This window comes from Camelina sativa, chromosome 14, assembly GCF_000633955.1.
Source record: "Camelina sativa cultivar DH55 chromosome 14, Cs, whole genome shotgun sequence".
NCBI classification, from domain to species: Eukaryota; Viridiplantae; Streptophyta; class Magnoliopsida; order Brassicales; family Brassicaceae; genus Camelina; species Camelina sativa.
The window spans coordinates 26,108,838-26,123,511 of NC_025698.1; the positions used below are offsets into that span (position 1 = coordinate 26,108,838).

The 14,674-nt window shown below is 36.8% G+C and overlaps 3 protein-coding genes and 1 pseudogene across 3 annotated transcripts; 1 reads left to right on the forward strand and 3 right to left on the reverse strand.

The window, feature by feature from the left end:
* Positions 1,245 to 2,445, reverse strand: LOC104743993 (annotated as a pseudogene).
* On the reverse strand, positions 2,493 to 4,795 carry LOC104742512 (DEAD-box ATP-dependent RNA helicase 31-like). The gene is made up of 7 exons (XM_010463526.2): positions 4,633 to 4,795; positions 4,339 to 4,394; positions 4,021 to 4,245; positions 3,716 to 3,922; positions 3,174 to 3,623; positions 2,886 to 3,068; positions 2,493 to 2,785 (listed from the first exon to the last, which is right to left on the reverse strand). The coding sequence occupies exons 1-7, from the start codon at positions 4,754 to 4,756 to the stop codon at positions 2,636 to 2,638; spliced, it is 1,395 nt and encodes a 464-aa protein (XP_010461828.1). The 5' UTR covers positions 4,757 to 4,795; the 3' UTR covers positions 2,493 to 2,635.
* On the reverse strand, positions 8,061 to 9,441 carry LOC104742513 (protein PLANT CADMIUM RESISTANCE 6-like). Its single transcript, XM_010463527.2, is given in 5 exon segments — positions 8,061 to 8,228; positions 8,344 to 8,556; positions 8,962 to 9,033; positions 9,136 to 9,303; positions 9,306 to 9,441. Coding segments are annotated over 5 exon segments (675 nt in total). The 3' UTR covers positions 8,061 to 8,142.
* On the forward strand, positions 11,035 to 13,836 carry LOC104743994. Its single transcript, XM_010465025.1, has 3 exons — positions 11,035 to 11,895; positions 11,961 to 12,575; positions 12,757 to 13,836. The coding sequence occupies exons 1-3, from the start codon at positions 11,035 to 11,037 to the stop codon at positions 13,834 to 13,836; spliced, it is 2,556 nt and encodes an 851-aa protein (XP_010463327.1).

Below are 14,674 nucleotides of genomic sequence, written 5' to 3' on the forward strand. Positions count from 1 at the left end.
ATTACAATTTTTTTTTTACTTTGCCTAATTTTACCGTGTAATGCATATATACATGGTCAAAAGATCACATACTTCTTTATGCCTCTTTGGAATCACTTCCCAAACTTTACAACATCCTTTCGCATTACACGGAAAAATATTACAAAGACCTATTGTAAATATTTAATATATATATATATATGTAGATATTGTAATCTCAATACTTTCATCATAGATATATGTCAATCGTTAAAAGTGGTGTAAATTAACAAGTAGATTAACCTATACAAAAGCAAGACTACTTTTATATCGCATTGGAATTGTTAGAGTTACCAATCATACCTCATGTCTATTTTCCAGTAACCTTTGCTACATCTATCATTATGCAAAAAAAAAGCTTATACAATTTCCAATGGTTATCTATATTTTTTTTTTTGGTTTGAATTTCTATTTTACATTTAGGGTATAATTTTTAAGAAATATGATTTAGTATTTAGAGTATAAGATTAAAAGTATGATGCTGTTTTTGTATTTTTAGAATTTTAGAAATGATGTGATAAATTTAAAACGAAAACTTATTTTTATACAATTTGTGAAAATTGTCTTTTTTTAACATGGACACTTCATAATTATAAACTTATAAATGTATATATTAAAATTCTTTCCAAGACATATATAAATAAGATCATGTACATTTCATATATAATTTAATAAAAATTTTAATTTACATATAAAATATTTGATTTTATAACACGCATCGCGTGGGTAACTTTCTAGTTATGATAATATGAATAACCTTTTAGAAGTTTGAGTACGACTTAAACTTCCTACCAGAATATTGTTACAACTTACAAAGTTCTTTCACATATATATTCTGATAGCGTTGTCATGTTCTTAGTCATGTGTAGGAGCTATTTTATGATCTGCCATCATGATCGGACTACATTACCCTGTAAATTATGTTTGCACTGCCTACTACTATATAAACCGAATTCAAATTCATTCAGAAAGACTGTCGGATACTTGTTAATACAAAACCTAGAAAACGAATCAAAATTAAAATATTGAATCTCCAACTCCAAGCATCGATTTCAATGAAGAACACGGATTTGAAAGAAAACTTACTTTTATTATTGAAAATGAAAAGGGTACATATCAAAAGAGCAAAAACGAATAGATAATTTAGGTTGACAAAAAAACGAAAAAGAAGCATAGATAAATTAAGAGCAGAAAGTGATGACATCGACATATCGTACGTCCCTTCTCACTTCTCAGTCTGATTCTGAATCTTCTACATATTCTGGCTTCTCCAGTGGAGGGTGGACAGACCTGAGTACTTCTAAATCGTTAAGATTAAGATCCTCTACGTGGTTTACAAAGGTGCGAACACTACAAGGTTTCTTAAACGCTTCACCAAAACCTTGGATTTCAACACGTTGGAGAGTCTTCGTTTCGGGATTGAAGTAGAAAACATAAAACGATTGTTTAGATGCATACTTTCTCATCGAAAACACTATTTCACCTGAAGCAGTCGCACCAGCCATGGAAACCTGACGACGGAAGAATCTATCATCGGTCCAAGTGTATTCATATTTCGACCATTCCTGTGTCTCAACGTCCTCTAAAACCAACACACGCAACTCATTAGTGGCATCAACATCGAGATTTTCCTCCAAATACTCATCAATATCTTTTCCATAAAAACACTTTTGATAAATGTCTTCATCATCCTCCCAATAGACCACAGCTAATTTTCCTTTATAGTTAATCAATCGACAAAACCTTTCTACATCAATAAAGGTGAACTTTTCAGACCTAACATCAAAACACACTATCACATAATCAGACGTCACAACATGAGCATCATTAAAACAATCTGACGTATCACCCAAGTAATACAAAACCCCGTTGATGCATACCCCATCACTCTTAATATCATGTCGTAAGGGACATTTGATCCTTCTCCACGTCAAATCTCCATCTTCAAGTGTAAGAATTTTATTATGGCCAGGACCACAGTAATAAGCCATGGAACAATGCCTTGTATTGCTTCTCAATCGGGTCAAACCCGAAAAAGCTATACGCCTTTCGGTAAATATACCTATCAGGTAAGATTGCATACCGTCCCGTGATGGGGTTACATATCAGAGGTCTAGCCTGGTATCTATTACCATAGATATAGAACAAGCCAGAGACGTAGCCACATGAACAATATTTTAGGTCATAATCATGATTGATCAGTAGATTGTTTGGAGAGAATCTCACATGGAATTCAGCCGCTGCTACAAGAGTCGTCGACGATGATTTCTCATATGGATTCTCAAGCTGAGGTGATGAGAAGAAGCTCCACACACCGCAGGCTTTTGCGTTTTCGTTGCCGTTTTCTACGATGGTGAATAGGAGGCGCGGCGGGTTAGCCAAGGAACTGGTGAGATCGTTAATCGATATGGGAGATGATGAACTCATGATTTGCCGATTCAACAAAGTAAAAGATATGTTAAAAACTAGAGATATTGGGTAAACCTAGCAAGTAGTAGCAATATATATATACACTTCGATTTTCCGATTTTAGTCGGTTAACAAAATAATGGGCTGATTTAACGTCCAAAGTGGGCCGCCAGCTTTTATTTTTAGTGAATAATCAAATTGTATTGTATTACCCCATACTATGACTAAATTCGTTTGCCAACTCCACAAGCCTGTCTTTGTCTCTTCCAATCATCTTTTGTGAGTTATAGTAACCCAACCAAGCCTGATACGCTGCCTCCTTGTTCCTCATTTCCACATGGCAAAGAGCCTTTTGCACCTGTTTGTGTTCCAGTTGCAAAGTTTCTCATACACATCAGCTAATCAAACTAAGAGATTGGTATTGGTATACAATGTAAAAGGTGATGGAAAGGGCTAACCTTTTTCACAGTTTCGGAGTCTATTGCTGGCAAAGAAGACTTAGTGATGGGTAAGTCCTTCAGAGATGATAGAAAGTACTCCTCCCATGGTGCCAACAACAATATGCCTTCTCCTTCCTTTCCTTTTCTCCCGGTTCTACCGAGTCTGTGTATATATTGTTCTCTGTCTTTTGGCAATCCCACCTGGTAGAAGTAAACAAATGCTTACAATTTCTGTTAACTCCAAGAAAAACAGTCTTTAGTTGAAGTTTAGGTAAGAGTATTATAATATTGTATGATAGATTTTACCTGTAAAACAAGGGTCACATCAGGGTAATCGACTCCTCGAGCAGATACATCAGAAGTTACCAGAATCAAACCCTTGGATTTTCGGAACTCATTAGAAACCCTTGTCCTGTAACTCTGTGGTTTTCTAGAATGAATCTCTCTCACATTTAAGTTTAGCTCACCAAGTAGATCAGCCACTAATTTTGTAACCATTGCAGTTGTACAGAGGACAATGACCTTCAGGAACAAGAGGTTGTCATCAGGGTCTGCAATAGGCGCCGGTTTTACCTTATAGTCCACATTATCCATTATGTGTTCGCGAAGAAGTGTGTACGGAAGACAGAAATGTCTGTCCAGAGGTGCAATCATGTGCGTTTGTCTGACCTGTTGATGCGTCTCACCAGTGCCTTCGTGAACACAGTTGACAAACTCGTGATCCCGCCTCAGAGCAATAAGGCATATTTGGCGGACCTTTTCACCAGAAAAATACAAACCAAGACCCATTACAACAGGAGACTATCGCAACAAAAATCAAACTACTCATGCAAGAAAATGAGACAGACCTCTTCAGGTACTGTGACGGAAAACAGAAAAGTTTGTCTCTCCTTAGGAACAGCGGAAATTATCCTCTCAATGTCCTTGCGGAAACCCATGTCTAAAAGGTGGTCAGCTTCATCAAGCACAAGAACTTTCACACCCTTTAACCTTGTCGCAAATCCTGGCGTGTTCTCGATATGGTCTTTGAGCCTTCGAGGTGTAGCCACTAAAATCTGAAAATTTCAAATTATAGTTACGATATTGGAGGAACTTTAAGGATTAGCTCCAAAGATGAGCCTCAACTATATAAACCAAAGGAAACAATACTCACCTGACAAGGATTTGTTTGCATGCGCTTTTGCTCTAAACCAAGTCTTGTGCCTCCAATCACAACTTGAACACCGATAGTTGGATGATACTTTAACAAGGTGTTTGCTTCTGTAGCAGCTTGATTGGCAAGTTCTCTAGTTGGGCATATCACAAGCGCAAGAAATGGGGGTCGCTTATTATCCGGGCTTGTAGGAGGAGATTTGACAACGACTTCAATTGATGGAAGCTTAAAAAATAAACATCAGCAGAATAAGCACAGATACCAAATACAGGTTCAATCCATTACCAAATGTCCAACTTAGTGTATGGTATGTCTCACCAAAAACGCTACAGTTTTCCCAGTTCCTGTTTTGGCCTTAGTTAGGACATCTTTGCCTGGAAAAAGTAGAAATGCCAAAGAAACCAAGGAAATTAAGATAAGTTTTTTAAGTATAATTGAGGTTCACAATGTTTGTGAGCTTTTCTTTCTACTACTGGATAGCTAGGCTGAAACAGGTTGTGATCATATAAAGCACCATGGAAGAATCACAATTTCCTAAATCATAGTGTTGTTTCTTTCTGCAACATTGATCCAATAAGCACCATTAAAAAAAAATATAAGAGAAACACATACCTTTGAGAATTACAGGAAGAGTAGCTTTCTGCACAACAGTCATTGTCTCGTATCCAGCTTCCTTCATTGCTTTTAGCGATAAGGGAGACAATGGATACTGATCGAATCTGTTAAAGAATATCATACTGTATTTTGTAAACTTCTGAAATTGGTCACTGGTCAATCATCCTCTTTCTATATTCCTTCAAGTACACAACTTTTTTTAGTGGACTATATAATTTTTATAAGTTGGTTACAAAATAGGTTATAAATTAATTCTAGGTTGGCTAAAAAACCTTTATAGATTAATTGGTTAAAATCTTACTTAAGTAAGGATCATATAAAAAAATTTTCACCAAATATGTTCAAAAAATTAAAATAAAAACAAACAACAAACATATCTATTTCTCATACATAACATTACAAAATTAACAATATAAAACTTACAAAATATGTGTTTTTTTCAAGTCATCATAATTAGCATATGATTTTATTGCATAATATTTTATCTAAAAAAACTTTTAAAAACAATCATATAAATTATATTTTATTCTAAAATTCTAATATAAATAAAAAAAATTTCAACTTGTGCTCTAGCACGGATTCTAACTAGTATATACTCTCTCTGTCTTTGATAAATTGATGTTTAGTATTTGTCACACATATTAAGACAAAGAGAGAATGTAATTAATTTATTTTTTATTTTTTCTAATAATTTATTTGTTTTTATTTATGGCCACTCATGTATCTGTCTAATGATTTATTTTATTGATATTTTATCTATTTTTCCACTTTTCTACATTTTTAATATTAAAAATATTTAAAATATCAATTTTTTAGAGACAAACAATATTCTCTAAAACATAATCTATGTGAAACAGAGGGAATATATATTTGACAAACCAAAAGTTTAAAACATTTTATTTGCAAACAGTTACATGCGGTAGCTGTATACAATTTTTTATATTAATTGATAAGTATCATTTTTTGTTTTACACGAATACAAATTACATATGGAAAAACGTGTAATATATATTAAACAAATGATGAAGAATGACAAATATATCATAATTCATAGGTGTCTATATTTAAAACCCATAATTGAATCAATAACCAATGGTAAAATGAGGTCCCAATCCGATCTCCTTTATATAAAAAAAAAAACGAAAAGAAGAAAGAATACAAACAATGTATTTCAAGTTTCAACATGTAAATATTAGTAATATATTAAACAAATGGTGGTACGTCTTAAATCTTTAATGTTAATTCTTTACACAAACGTTTGGATTGGGATCTCATTTCTACCATAGGTTATTATTCAATTTTGGGTTTGTAACTATAGTCGCATTCAATTAAAATTATTCAACAAGATAAAGTCATTACTATACAGTAATTTGATAAATTTCTTCGTCATTTTGAACAATTCGAATTGGAAAAAAAAAAAAAAAAAAAATCTGGTTTGATTCGGTTTGGGATGATGAAAATCAGAAAATGTCTATCCAAAATTGTGAGCTGAACGACGACGTTTTAACTAAGGGAATCAAACAGAGCCTTTGTAAGTTTGTTTCTCTCTCTTCAAGTTTTTGTGACATTCTCTCTTAATTGGGTTGTTTCCGTGATTCTCCCAATTCTTTCTTGCTCAGTTGTTATTGCGAATTCACTCTTCTCTGCAAATAACAATGTCTCTTTCTAAAGTTTTGAGGAATTGAAGAGGCAAGCGAGAACACACATAAGGAATCAAAGCACGACGTTGAGAGTAAAGAAGTTGAGGTTGAAGGAACGCTTCCTTGTGCAGCAAGGACGAGGTAACGCTTCTTTTTACCTCAACCACCTTTGAAACAGCACGAGAGAACTTCCTCATCAATAATTCCGGTTTTGCAGTGGCTAGTTTATTTTTATTTAGGATGTTTTTAGTCTCTTTATGACAGTCCATTCATGTTCTGTTTACAGGATTGTGTGCCAACCGTTTTTAATAAGTTGTGATTCTTTTTGTATTTCGATTTCCTATAAATAAAAGCTGTGCCGTTTCCTCTTGCAGTAAAATCATCATGTAGTTGTCTTCTGGATTATCAGTTATGACTTTATACCATCACTTACCAACAAAGAAAAAAACAAAAACATAAACAATATAACTACCATATGAAATATTAATATATTAAACGATTTTGTTTCTTTACATTTTCTATATATTTTATTTTTCCTTTCCGACATATTTGTTAACTAGTAGTGTGTTGAACCTTTACTACGGAACAATGGTTTTATTAATACTTCTAATTTGATAATTGATAATACATATTTCTATTGATATTAAATTCAGCATAGATATAATAATATTCTTATCTAAAAACAGAATAAAAATGTATCAACGCTGTAAAAAATGAGATGAAATAAAGTGTTAGACGTTGGTTTTTCTTTTTTGGTATCAAACAATATTGAACAGAAAACTGTTATGTGACTTGTGCTATATAGTTTGGTAATGTGATGTAGAATTCTGTCTCTGTAATGTTATAGTCCTTCTCCTTGTGGGACATCTAGTGCTTCTCCTTTTGGGACATCTTGTCTGAATAGTGAATATAAAGGACCAATTCTTTGATAGAATATAAGGCAATGCGTATCATCTCATCTTGTCGTTCAGCCACCATTAGTCATAAAACTGCACTTGTCCGTAATTCAGTTGTTGCACTGATCTAGATTGCAATGGGTATGTGCTGTGTTTGGTAGTGAGAACTGTTTTTCATGTCTACTGATTTTGAGAGTCAAGAGGTGAATTCTTCTCATCAAAAAGACTAACTAAGCACTTTTGTTCTCGATATATGTTGAGAGCGAGTCAGAAGAGGTCTCTCAGTCTCACTTTGAGGGAATCTTGACGGAATGCTGAGAGATTTATACATCCACAAAGATTACTTTAGAGGCTCGGTCACAGTTCCTTGAAGGGCTAAATTGTGCCATGGGTGATGTCTTCCCTAATTGTTTTTCTTTTCTCAATATCGAAGTTCATGTTAATCGATTCACCATGGATTGTTATGATAGTGGAGAGGTGAGAGTCATTTGTTTTGTTTTCTCTGCTCTGTCATTTATGTCTTCATGATTGAAATGTCTGATCAGAGTCATTTGTTTTGTTTTCTCTGCTCTGTCATTTATGTCTTCATGATTGAAATGTCTGATCATTTCTAGATGTTCATATGCTGCACAATTGGTTACTGTGAATCTGATGAATCTTTCTTGTATTCATGCAGGTTGGAGATGATTGCCGGCTAGATGTTCTTGCCCTTAAAGATAGATTAGAATTGAAAAGATAAATATGTAGATTCAGTGATTCACACAAACATGATATAATAAGAAATTGTATATAGCAACAACAACTATGGCGTATAGAGCTCATGCCCACCCACAAAAAAAAAAAAAAAAAAAAAAAAAGCCTCACTGACATTATATCTTGGTCGTGAAATAAAACAAATAACATAGAGAAGAAAGAGAGAGAGGAAATAACTCAAATAAGGAGCATATTGGTGTAAAATATTTTTATCCAAGTCAACCCATCATTCGTAGACAGGTCGGAGGAGCCATCATCTCTTGTTGCTGACCCATTCGCTGCTTTTGCACATTGCCAATCCATCCTATATACACCAATATATGATATACAATTTTAAGTCAAATAAATCGTTTAATAAAATACTTTATACAGTAAGTTGAGATTATTTTTAGAGAGATCTAAGAGCTGGATGGTTTTACCAATGGAAGGATCAAGGCCACGATTGTTGAGTTCACGATATTCTTGGCAAAGAGCACAATATTCACAAAAGCAATGAGTGATCCAATCTGGAGCTGGAGCATCTGGTAACCCGTACTTGCTTCGGAGCTTGGTCCGGAATGTGCATGTATACACACACGGTATCGCAAACAAACAACATATCAATCCATACAACATTCCAGCCGTCCCACAACCTACACATCACACGTATATACGTAAACCTACAAAAATCTATCTTGGTTTTACAATTCAAAATTAGCGTAAATCACGATTTCGAACGATCTTGTGATTATAATAAATTTTTGTATTTTATTATCCCGCAATTTTTGTCCAATTTGACAATCATAATCTGATGGTTTTTTCTTACAGCAATCATACTATATATCTTTATGCATGCGCCTACAATTTTATATACGTGTTATATTTATATGTATACAAGACCAGATAGTATAAAAGTAGAACGTTATGTTCAATTTTTTTGCTAAACATGATATATTTGCTAACGAATTGAATATTTTTATTTTTGAATTATATTCGTCTTCGATCCAATGCAGCAATTGCACATACTAAAAGAAAATCGATAATGCATGTATACTTACTGGTCGCTCCTTCATCGATAACCTCTGCGATCTGTCCGAACGTGACGAATGGAAAGCAACATGTGATGAGAGCTGATTCATAACACACAAAAAAAAGAAATAAGAATCATATTGTAATGTAAATGATGGACCTTCAAAATAGAATTATTCAAAAAAAAAAAAATGATCACTAACCATTTTCGCTGTCGTTCATGCAATCAAATAGGCTTGAAGTCCAGTTCGATGGTTGAGTATGGACCGGTCCGGCCATTGATACTCCATATGGTTGGTTAATTGTTGGGCCTTGATTGATATACGTAGGTTGGCCTGGTCTCACTGGTTCTTGGTTTGGTTGGTTAACATTCCACCATTATTGAGATATCTCTGCTCAGCTTGCACAACCCGTTTCTCGTCAACCGGTGGTTCATGTTGTGCATGGAAGACCGGATTAAAGTTATTGTTTATCCTTGGACTCTGAGTTTGATCTGGTACTCGACCCATTTCGTAAAACAAAGAGAAGTGATTAGGGTTTGAAAATAAAGGGTTTACTACACTTTTGTTTGGTTTTGTGAAAAAGGATTAGAATGAAGGTTTGGTTTATATAAAGGTTGATTCCTATGCAACTTGAACAAGTTTGAAATTTTCGTAACATCTATCTTGCAATTTTTATTTATAATACAACATGGCAATATAATGTTGCATATACATAAATTTGTCTAATTAATATATTGATTGGTTTATTCGTATTAATGAAACTAGCTCTACTGTCATGGTTCTTTCATCTTTAGACCATGGACCTATGAGTGTGCATCGTTATTTATCTATTGAAGTTTATAAAACATTCTTGAGATTTAACCACCATTCAAATTAAAATCATATTTGACTTCAAATCTACACAACTATATACGAGTAAATTTGACATAACTTGGTTAATTAATATCATTGGCGAACAATTAAATATATATATATATATATATATATATATTTTGAATTTAGTGTTAAATTATATTCAAAAGAAAAATAAACGTTTTACAAAGTTTATGTGGCAAAAAACTTTAAAACAGTTTGAAAATAAAACATTCAGTAGAATCTAGCTTCAAACCAAACTTGAATGGATGTGCTTTGACCTCCTTTAAGTGTGGTTGCGGACATACTTGTCGATCTGCTTAATCAGGTGCTCTGCCGTTAATGGGTGTTCACCATGTCGTCTTCCATTCCTTTCTCTCCAAAGTAGGTAAATGGTAATTTGAAAAGCATAACCCAGGATGAATCTTAACATTTTATCAAGAGCATTACCCGCAAGAAGAGAAAGAACTTCTTGCCAGTGATTTGTGTATTTGTCTGCGAGGAGCTTTTTGACTAACCCTTCCCACACCAACTGTGAATAAGAACATTGAAAAAAAGGTAGTCTCTTATCTCAAATGAGTGATTGTAGAAGATACAGCTTGCATTAGCCTGTGGAGACCATTGCTGCATTTTTTCCCTTGTTGCAACTCTCTTCTTGAAAATTAACCAAATAAGAAAAGCAACTTAGGAGTGGCTTGTGAGAACCATATCACTCTGTATTCAGCGAACAATTAAATATATCTAACATATAGTATTATATGCAACAATTTTGTGTACTATATAATCCTTTACCAAAGCTTGTTTGTCTATAGAGTAACTTGGGAATATATTCGACCAAATTAAAATTGAATCCGATTAAATTATATCCGCAAGTTAGTTTTATTTATAACCTCAACTAAACAAAAAAGAATGACTTCGTAACCTTGTTGACTTCTATTGGTGGAAACTTTAATAATTTAATACGGGGAGAAGAAAAAAAAGAACACAAAAATTGGTATTGACTTGGGAAAATGATTCTTATTTGATAATGGTAAACATGATTGTTCATGCACATGGCTTTTTTTTCTTTTTTCTTTTTTGCTTAAAAGACTTTGACTTGTGCTATTGAGTTATATGATCCAAGCTATGGACTTACATCTACACATGATATACTTAGAGAAGGATCAAAGAAGCAACAAAGTCGTAACGCATAATGACGACTCGAGAAGGTGTGGCTAGGTTTTGCCTACGGGTGATCTTGATGAGACTATGTTTGATGCGGGAGTTAGAGATCGACCCTCCGGTGATCCACCAGATGGTCAGAAGGCGTGGGTGAGAACTTTGACAGGGAGGAACTCTATGGGGATGTCTCATCCAGAGGATGTTCTAAATGATGCTTTTGTGAAGGAGAGGGTGAGTCTGGCTTTTCCGAATGGAGAGGATGGTGAGCCGGTGATTACGATTGGTAATGAGGTTTTGGAGGCAATGTATGGTTTGCAGAAAAACTATATGATTTTGAAGGTGTTAGGGCTTCATGTTTCGGTGTCCGTGTTGACTAAGCGGCTTAAGGAAATGTGGAAGCCAGTGGGTGCGATGTCTGTGTTGGATCTTCCTCGTCAATACTTTATGATCCGATTTGATGTGGAGGCTGAGTACATGGTGGCATTGACAGGAGGTCCTTGGCGAATGTTTGGTAGTTACCTTTTAACGCAAGCCTGGTCTCCTAATTTTGATCCGTTGCGGGATGAAATAACTACTACTCCGGTGTGGATTCGTTTGTCTAACTTACCGGTGCACTTTTACCATAGATCTATTTTAATGGCAATTGCTGAAGGCCTTGGTAATCCAATTAAGGTAGATCTGACTACTTTGAATTTTGAGAGGGCTCGCTTTGCGAGGGTTTGTGTGGAGGTGAATTTGAAAAAACCTTTGAAAGAGACGGTGATGGTCAACGGTGATCGATACTTTGTTTCATATGAAGGCTTGTCCGCTATTTGTTCAAGGTGTGGGATTTATGGTCATTTGGTACATAATTGTCCTCACACGATTAGAGATCGGGAATTGGTCGCTGCATCATCACCGGTGATACCTGCGTCAAGTGGTGAGGCCCCGATAGATGACGGGTTTACGGTTGTTGGTCAGGGGGGGGGGGACGGAAATCTGGTCTGGTGGCAAATAAGGAAAACTTACCTAAGGTGAACACCGGTGGTAATCGTGATCGTCAATCTTGGGAGATTCCGATTTCTAAGGTTTTCGAGAATATTGCCATTTCTAACAGATTTGGTGGGTTAGGGATATATACGGTATCTGTGGGAGATAAGGAGGTTGGTCAAGGTAGAGAGGAGGATAAGGAAAATGCGATGATCCATGGATCATCAAGAAAAGGTAAGAAGTTTGCGCAAGGAACGGAGAGGATGTTTGGAGGGAGTTTGGAAAATCAAAAAGATGGTTTCAAAGGGGCTTTCCAGGAAAAACGGGCTGAGCCTGTTAAAACTGGTGCGAATAATGGACCTAAACTCATTGGGCCTAAATCCCGGTTTAAGCCCACTAAGCCTTCATGCGGTTTGATTTTTGGCCCGCATCAAGACTTGCTTACCTTGTTAGAATCGGGTAAACGACTGAGAACGGAATTAGGGCAAGTTGGTCAATCCAGAGGAGCTTTTGTCACGGAACAGACGACGGGTTTGGTATCGGAGAAGGGTGTCACATCTGGGGGTGATGAGGTGGCGATTTCCAACCCGGATACGGCAGAGTTTTCGGCGGATAGGGAAGATGGTATGCAGATTGTTCCGCCGGCGGAGGAGGCAGTGGTTAGGGCTGCTTAACAAGTTGCCCCGGTGATTCAGATGTGGATAGTTTGGAGCAGAAGGATGATGAATTGCTTAATGTGGAATTGTCGGGGGGCTAACAAACCCAATTTTCGGAGATCCTTGCATTATCTGTTGAAGAAGTGGAAGTCAGATATGGTTGCGATTTTTGAGACTCACGCAGGGGGGCGATAGAGCACATCGGATATGTCAGAATTTGGGATTTGAGAATGTGTTTCGGGTTGATGCGGTGGGACAAAGTGGTGGTTTGTGGCTGCTTTGGCGATCTGGAATAGGCGTTGTGACAGTTGTGAATTCTTCGGATCAGTACATTCATGCTAGGATTGTCGATGGGTTAGAGGTGGTGCATTTGATTGCAGTTTACGCGGCCCCCACTGTTAGTCGGCGGAGTGGTCTTTGGGGTCAGCTGAAGGACGTTATTCAGGGGATTACCGAACCAATCATTAGTGGTGGTGATTTTAACACCATTGTCAGAGCTGATGAACGTACTGGAGGTGATGGGCAATTCTCTCAGGATTCTTTGTCTTTCAGTGAATGGATTAATGAGTTAGCTCTCATTGATATGGGGTTCAAAGGGAATCGCTTTACCTGGAAAAGAGGGCGTGTAGAGAGCACTTTTGTTGCCAAACGGTTGGATAGAATTCTTTGCTGTCCTCAGTCTAGATTGAAATGGCAGGAGGCCTCGGTTACCCACTTACCTTTCTTATCCTCCGACCATGCACCTCTTTACATTCAGTTGTGTCCAGAGGTGAGAAGTGACCCGAGTAGGAGGCCCTTTCGCTTTGAGACAGCCTGGCTGAGTCATCCGGGCTTCAAGGAGTTATTACAAAACTCTTGGAATAGTGATGTGTCTACTCCTCAGGCGCTCAATGGCTTGCGAGTACATCTCAAACGGTGGAATAAAGAGGTCTTTGGGAATGTACAACAGCGGAAAGATAAACTAGTGGCAGAGATTCAGGCTGTCCAGGATTTGTTAGATGTGCATCAAACAGATGTCCTCTTGGATCAAGAGGAGGTTTTGTTGAAAGAGTTTGAGGTAGTCCTGGAACAAGAAGAGCTGATTTGGTTCCAAAAATCTAGAGAGAAGTGGTTCGTGTTGGGTGATCGAAATACTAGCTACTTTCAAACCTCGACAGTCATTCGAAGGAGAAGGAATCAGGTTGAGATGCTAAGGGATGACACGAGGACCTGGATTTCAGATTCCAAAGAGTTAGAGGTTCTCGCAGTGAATTATTATAAGTGATTCTACTCAATGCAACATGTGGAGGAGGTTGTGGAGGCTTTACCTTCGGCGGGTTTTACTGTATTATCCCGGCCTGAGCTGTCGAGTCTAACTAAACCGTTTGTCAGGGCCGATGTAGAGAAATCAATAAGCGGTATGGGTTGTTTTAAGGCCCCGGGACCAGATGGTTTCCAACCTGTCTTTTATCAGGACTGTTGGGAGACGGTGGATGACTCAGTGTCCAGGTTTGTCTTGCGGTTTTTTGAGACGGGTTTACTTCCTGGTGGCTTGAATGATGTGTTGGTAGCATTGATTGCTAAAGTGGACAAACCGGAGAAGATTTCTCAGTTTAGACCTATTAGCTTGTGTAACGTTTTATTTAAAACGATCACAAAGGCCATGGTTATGCGGTTAAAGGAGGTGATGCCACAATTAATCGGACCAGCGCAAGCAAGTTTTATCCCTGAGAGATTGAGTGCTGATAACATTGTAGTTGTGCAGGAAACTGTTCACTCTATGAGACGAAAGAAGGGTAGGAAAGGGTGGATGTTTTTAAAACTTGACTTGGAGAAAGCTTATGACCGTATCCGATGGTATTTTCTGGAAGACATGCTCCATGCAGCTTGATTCCCGGATGTTTGGATAAGATGGATTATGCAATGTGTCAAAGGTCCATCTATGACTGTGTTGTGGAATGGGGAGAAGTCTGAGGCTTTCACACCATCAACAGGTTTGAGACAAGGAGATCCCTTGTCTTCTTATCTCTTTGTGCTTTGTATGGAGCGGTTGTGCCACCAAATAGAGATAGCAGTTGGATCTAGAGAGTGGAAACCTATTAGTCTTTCTCGTGGGGGGCCTA

Coding starts and splice junctions, on each gene's coding strand:
- LOC104742512 (XM_010463526.2), bottom strand. CDS start 4,756: ATGATATTCTTTAACAGATTCGATCAGTATCCATTGTCTCCCTTATCG. Junction 3,069..3,173: donor ATGTGACCCTTGTTTTACAG/GTAAAATCTATC, acceptor TACTTCTACCAG/GTGGGATTGCCAAAAGACAG. Junction 2,786..2,885: donor ACTCCGAAACTGTGAAAAAG/GTTAGCCCTTTC, acceptor GAACACAAACAG/GTGCAAAAGGCTCTTTGCCA.
- LOC104743994 (XM_010465025.1), top strand. CDS start 11,035: ATGTTTGATGCGGGAGTTAGAGATCGACCCTCCGGTGATCCACCAGAT. Junction 11,896..11,960: donor CGATAGATGACGGGTTTACG/GTTGTTGGTCAG, acceptor AACTTACCTAAG/GTGAACACCGGTGGTAATCG. Junction 12,576..12,756: donor CGCCGGCGGAGGAGGCAGTG/GTTAGGGCTGCT, acceptor AGACTCACGCAG/GGGGGCGATAGAGCACATCG.